Source organism: Harpia harpyja, chromosome 3 (genome assembly GCF_026419915.1).
Source record: "Harpia harpyja isolate bHarHar1 chromosome 3, bHarHar1 primary haplotype, whole genome shotgun sequence".
Taxonomy (NCBI): domain Eukaryota; kingdom Metazoa; phylum Chordata; class Aves; order Accipitriformes; family Accipitridae; genus Harpia; species Harpia harpyja.
The window spans coordinates 10943123-10949788 of NC_068942.1; the positions used below are offsets into that span (position 1 = coordinate 10943123).

The 6666-nt window shown below is 46.9% G+C and overlaps 1 protein-coding gene across 4 annotated transcripts; it reads right to left on the bottom strand.

Annotated features, from left to right (window-relative positions):
- Positions 1-893: 893 nt before the first annotated feature.
- MTRES1 (mitochondrial transcription rescue factor 1) lies at positions 894-6256 on the bottom strand. Of its 4 annotated transcripts, none has more exons than XM_052781389.1 (4): positions 6072-6256; positions 3141-3579; positions 2230-2302; positions 894-1356 (listed from the first exon to the last, which is right to left on the bottom strand). In XM_052781389.1, the coding sequence occupies exons 1-4, from the start codon at positions 6106-6108 to the stop codon at positions 1180-1182; spliced, it is 726 nt and encodes a 241-aa protein (XP_052637349.1). In that variant the 5' UTR covers positions 6109-6256; the 3' UTR covers positions 894-1179. The 4 variants fall into 4 exon arrangements, with proteins under 4 accessions (XP_052637349.1, XP_052637350.1, XP_052637353.1 ...); XM_052781390.1 differs by lacking the exon at positions 6072-6256 and adding an exon at positions 5173-5284; XM_052781393.1 differs by lacking the exon at positions 6072-6256 and adding an exon at positions 5177-5217.
- Between the last annotated feature and the right edge of the window lie 410 nt (positions 6257-6666).

A 6666-nucleotide genomic window follows, 5' to 3' on the forward strand; every position in this document is an offset into this window, starting at 1 on the left:
TAGTCTGATGCTTAACCAGAGCACTAGGTTTGCTTTGTAAGCAAGTTTCTTGCCTGCCCATTTAGATTTCAGGAACACCAAAGAAAAAGTGTCCTGGAATATGCTCCTGCTGCCTATTCTGGGCTCTCTTCTTCCCTGTGGGCTCTCCAGACTAGGTAGGGAGCAGACCATGGACTGGATGAACAATACCTACCTGCTCTTACTGGCCAGCTTTCCTGTGGACACACACCTGCATGTAGCCGTCTAAACATACATAAACAATAAAAATTCTGTCTGCACCACAGTTCATCCAACAAGTTGCTTGTGTCGGGAGAAGCACATGTTCAATGTTACAAGTGCAAGTGGGTACACCTGAGATGCCTGTCCTAAGTGACAGTATTTTCCTGTAGCAATACAGACATGAGCTTTTCATGACAGTATGGTCTGACCTTTGCTCAGATCTTTACACCACCTAAGTATTAAATATTCTCTTAAATGCCACACTGAAATGAGCATGTGACAAATGGAGATTTCACTTTCCTCTGCAGTTACTTAAACAGTAAAAATCAGCAGTACTACACTCATCTCCTCATGGATCTGCCTTCTCCATGAGAGCATAGCATCGCTGCCATGATTCATTCTGTCACCGTGAAGCTTCCTCCTTAGAAATACACAGCTGCAATCAGCATCCTTCTGTATTCTTGGTATAGCAACAGTGTAGGTAAGCACAGAGTTGGTATTGTTAACCAAGATCAAACCAATAATGAAAAAGGAAGCAGTTTACATAATTGGGGGTTTTATCCCTATTATCCGTAACTATTTCACGAATCTAGAGATAAAACTAAGAAAGCAGTTCTGCTTGTTGTGATGTCAGCTTTAATGTAACCTTTCTGATTAACAAAATCAGACAGCAATTAAACAGTGATCAAATTAGTCTTTATTGGTTCATTGTTTGTAACATCTGTAAGGAAAGTGCCTGGAAATGTAAGGGGTGATCTTTTATGCCACAGTACTATGAGACAAAACTAACAGCAAAAAGCGACAGGCTTATTGCATGAATATTGATGTACACAGCAGAGGGAGATAACATACTGACACAAGCCCTTAAAAAAGGGTACTGTAATTTTGTTTAACCAAAATTCGTATTTAACAACAAATATGGTTTTCTGCAAAAATCTTATGCTGCCACATACAACCCCATTACTTAAGTACATCCTGTTTGGGCACTTTTAAGTTTTTCCAGCGCCTCAAAATTACTTTGTATTTTTCACTTTCAGTTTTGTTAGATACTTTTTTTAAGACTACCCGCATAACTACAGCAGTTCCTGTTTCTTTATCTTCACCTACTATGAAATCCAGCGTGTCACCAACTTTCACCTGGAAACGGAAAGAGAAGATGAGTGATTATAAACATTCCCCGGGGAAAACAAATACCCACAGACTATGTCTCATTTTAATTTTGTTCCCTTCCATTTAATATTCTTATCTCGCAGGAGAGGAAGAAGGCAGGCAATACTTGACCCAATATAGATCCTCCAGCTATGAACTTCTAGGAAAGCCTTAGCAATAAGCAATTAAAATGTCTCATGACCTTCTCTGCCAAGAGCTTTACCCTTCCTGTTCTACAACCAACACCTAACTCTGTGAAAAAGGTGTAATGTAGTACGTTTTTTTCCTGAAGGGTGTTTCCTGCCAATCTTTTTGTATCAACACAGACACAAAACAGCAAAATGCAAAGTTCTAGCTCCCACCTTTAATACAGTTTAAAGTGTTTTAAAGAACAGAGTGCTGGTCAACTGCTCTTCTCCTAACTGTGGTCCTGTGTGCTTTATTACAGACAGAGTAACCTTTCCTGAGCTACCCCAGTTTCAATCCTTATCACCAAACTTTCTCTTTTTCTTTAATCATGTGCCTGCTCCACCAGTATCTCACATTTAATCATTCCCACTCCATCAACCTCGCATCTATCATCACTTCCTTCAGCAACTCGGAAAGTTCTGTCCTTGCTGCTGTCTGCCTTCTCCTGACTTTCAGCCTTAGATTTTGCTCTCTAATAACACAAGTCTCCTGTCTGCCTTAGGCAGTAATGCCTTACCAAGAGAATCATAGTCACACACACACAAAGCTGGAAGTGGTGTTAGCAATGCCATTAATTCACCTTTGCAGAGCAATTTAGAGGGAGAAGAGGAGGTCATGCCTTAGTTATTTTCTTGTATGGTATTAAAAGATTTAAATTTTTAAAAGTCTTACAGTTCTACTTTTCTTCCATAGTTTCTCTCCATTCAGCCTGAGTTCACTATTGTAGAATGCATCTTCTACTTTACTGAAGAAAAACAAGGTTTTATTGCATTTACAGCGTGCAGCAGACCAAATGCAATTGTTTCTTTGCAGACACACAAGAACACCATTCATGTGCAAGGCACATTTCCACAACTCTCATTTGCGCATAAAGGATACGTTTATTTAAGGTCAGGACAGACTTGAACTGGAAATAAAGAAAAAGTCTTTCATAGATATTAAATGAAATAATACAGTTGCTCTGAGCCACAGGTGCAAGCAATAAAAAGCTGTTTCTGACAACCTGTCTCCTGAATATCCAATGCATAATGTCCCCTTTCCTGCACCAGCCAGTTTAATAATTTTTAAGTGATCAAGTTATACTAATATTCTGTTCTAACAACATTGCAATATAAGGCTTCTGCAGGTTGCATTAGATCAAACACTGTGATATATTTATAGACTGCACATTTACCTGGTTGACCTAGTATGTTAGGTTTATACTTACCATAACCTATTTCTACAGCCATTAAGTAGCATATTATTTTACTCCCTCAGTCTCAAATTAGATCTTTTTGTATTACTTAGTACAGTATTTTGTGTTGTCTTCATTTTAAATAAATAGTAATTGACAGAAAATGCCTCCTCAGCAATCTTAGAAATATTGCCAACAGTGAGAAGCAGAAAACAGGCTGTTTCAAGGGAGGTAAGGTGAAACAAACAGGAACACCCATACATCCAAAACATAGTTTTAGACAGTCAAAACAGCTACACAAAACCCCCCCCAACACCAAATACTGAGTTATTCCTGCAATAAAAGTGTATCAAAACTCAAATTTTGCATGACATCTTTCTCATCAGCAGGTTGTTTCTTCCATACTTACTTTCTTGCAATGTCCAGACCAGCTTTCATGATCACATCATATCGAAGAGACTGCACTACTTTTTCAAGATCCTTGTAATCTTTTACTACATTGGGGTCATTTTCAAATTCATCTTCCAAATCGCTCTCCTCTTCATCTTCATCCTCTTCTTCCTCTTCTTCCTGTATGGTTTGTCTGCTCCTTTTAGAGCTTTTGTTACTTTTGTTCCGCAGAGAAAGTACTGAGATATACTCTGGAGAAAGTCTTAGTGCACAGAGTTTTACTGGGGAAAAGCTGGAACATCTTCTGTAGTTTACTGTGCTTGCTTGACAGCTAAAGAATATGCTTCTCCTCCAAGAGGGACACAGTTTATTAGAGGGGAATTTCTCCCACAGTCCAAACCAGACATTTAGTTTTCTAAAAGCTGTGATGGGGAGTCTGAAGCCAGTCATAGTATACCCTAAAATAAAACAAATATTCGCATGTAAAAATGAGCAACTGCTTTGAGTACTGGAAGGATTTCTCCAGGTACGGCATAATAGTTACTGCAAAAAGACGGATTATCTAGTTCCTCACAGCGCAACGCATCATCTAACAGCACAAGGCTATACTGGCTTTAAGATCGGCCTTTCTCATACACTGTCCACCATTACAACGAGCTAAAACACCAGATGAAAAACAAATGCTAAAACCCCCAGTGGAATACTCCGGTCACAATTCCTTTTCTGGTGTTCAGTATTAACTGTCCAAACACATTTGTGGCATTTTCCTCCCTACATCTGAAATACAATTCACAAAAGAAACAGAAACAAAGTTAACTATGTCATAAAAAGCACAGGGCGTCCTACATTTATCACAACTCATTCTCAATAAAAGCAACTTGCTCAACAGCACAAGCAAGTAAACCCAGAAGAGTTGAAAGCTGCTTAACTTCAGTTTCTGTTCGGACCACAACACTCCTGCGTGGCTGAGTGCTGCACAACGTTCCCCCCCCCCCCCCCCTTCTCTGAATGAGAATTAGCATCATGGTAGAGTTCAGGAGAAGTAACACCGCTCGACATACTGCAACAGGACCGACGCCAGCAACAACAGTCTCATGTGCAAGCTCCCCAGTTCTGCTCCTTTCTGGAGCCATCTCTAACCTGGGACAAGTAGGTGGAAACACCCGCCCCCCCCAAAAAAACCCTAAACCCAACAGATGTCTTTCAACACTCTTAGAAACTGATTTACAGTCCTTCCTAGCTAGGTGGAGCACTGGCTTTTATTATGGCCTTGTATGTGTGGAAACACGTGTTTCTTCATGAGACTGGAGTTTGTTCTCCCCACACCCAGGTGAACTCTGCCGAAATCTGAATGAGGTGTCTGTTGTGGTTGGGAAAAAGCCCTGATCAATGGGGGCAATTACTGGCCAAATAAAAATAACCACACCTCCCTTGGCTTTTTCGTATTTAAATATGTAAACTTCAGAAATACGACATACGGTTTAAAATTTAGGCCGGTGCAATCCTCACAGAAGACTTACGCCTCTCCTCCGTTTGGGGACAAACTACCAGAACGGGGATTTGAACGTGTAAACAGTTATTTTCAGTGCTCGACCTTTGTGCCCCGCTGAGACAGCCGCAGCCAGGCAGGCCGACAGCCCGCCCCAAGTGCGAGGGGCGGCCTCGGCCCCCCACGGAACCGTAACGCCGACGGAGTCTCGCCCACCGCCCGCCCGCGCGGGGGGACACAAGCCTGAAGGCCGCTGAAGGCTGGAAGCCCCTTCAAAAGCAGGCAGCCAAGACGACGCCAGCTTTCGCGGCGTGCGCTGGGGACCCGCAGACCCCCCGCCCCGGGCACGGCCCCTGACTCCGCCGGTAAGGCCCTCGGCGGCGGGCCCGGAGTGCCTCGGCTTCTCCGGCCGCTGCCCCAGCAGAGGCCGCGGGGCGCGGGCCTGGCCGCCGCCCAGCCCCGCCGCCGCCGCCGGGGGGGGCCCACGCCGGCCCCCGCAGCTCCCCCGGCCCCGCCGGAGCGGAGGCCCGGCGAGGCTCGGGGCGCAGCGGGCCGCCGTTACCTGCGTCCTCCAGGCGCCTCGGGCCCGGGCCTGCAGCCGCCGCCGCCGCCGCCGTCCCCGCGCCGCCGCTCGCAGGCCGGAGGCGGAGCCGCCTCAGCCCGGGCTCGGCGCCCTCTGCCGGGGCCCGGGCCCGGCGGACCGGGCTGCGGGCGGGGGCGGGGGAGGGGGGGGGTGAGTCCGGTGCTCCGGTGCGGGAGCGGCGGCCGGAGGGAGCCGGGCGGGCGGCGGGCTGAAGCGGGTGCCCTGCCGCCCCCTCCTCCGGCCCGGGGCGGGAGGTCGCCGGGAGGAGCCCGCTGCGCCTCGGCGCCGGCCTCTGCCCCCGCCGAAATCTGTCCGAGCTGTTTCCCGTTACCGTTTTCCCCATCGTTATTTTTTCTAGTGTGCGCTTTTCCAATGTAGGCTGGTTTGGGGGGGGGGGGGGGGGCGGCAGAGCACGGGTTTGCCTGCGGGGGTGCCTCGGCAGCAGCTTCCCCCCCGGCCGGCTGCCGGCGTGCCCCGCGGGGCCCGGCTCTCCCTCCCTCAGCGCCGATGCCGCTCTCCAAAGCTCGCAGTCAAAGCACTCGGGAGTAATTGTGTTAATACTTTTCATGTCGTTTTGATTTGACACACTTCTGGTTTTCCCTTCGCAATGCTTGTTGGACCATTTTGCCTCTTATGAGACCAAGCCCCCCCCCCCCCCCCCCCGAACCCGGGTGCAGAGGGCCAACCCCAGTTTCCATCCCCTCAGGCTCTGCCCATGTGCCCAAACCAGAAAGCAGTGGAAACCTCTCACTGGGGAAATGACTCCAGCAGATGCTAAAGTTTCTTGACCACAGATTAATTTGAAAGGCTTGGCCACCATGACAATCTAATCCAAATCCCATTGTGGCCTGGGTTTCCCCTGTCTTTATCTTTGTTACCTTCCTTCACATTACATCTCCCTCTTTCGCTCCACATCTCCGTTACTGGTGGTAATCCATAATCCCTTCTCTTTGGAGTTCAGAAACTAGGAGAGGTCCATCCCTCCTTCTGCCTTCTCCTAGCTTTCTGTCTGCCACACAGACCACACCTCTCCTGGTGCTTCTGAATGCTCTGATTGCTCAGCACTTGGGGAGTTCTCTGTACCCGTACAAAATGGGTACAAAATGCAACCCCATCAGATTGGCAGCATCTTGCCCTGATGTAAATGGCTGTACAAGGTTCAGGGTAATTTTGACAGATGGAAGAGCTCCTCAGCTTTAAAGTTCTGCTTTAAAATGCCCGTCACCTCACCTGACAGACCAAGCCTCCTCTTGGAAAATTATCAGCAAATACAGCAAGTGATATAACTGTGGAGCTACTGCTGCACAGCAGCTGTGCAATTAGCACAGGCCTTGTAAGCAATTGCTTACTTTTACACCTGTATGAACTTTGTCATCAAATGTTTGAATGAGAGTTTTTTATGTCAGAGATATTTTGTAATGGAGCAATTCCTTGGCAAAGCTATTTCCCCTCCTTAGAAACCTCACCGGGAAG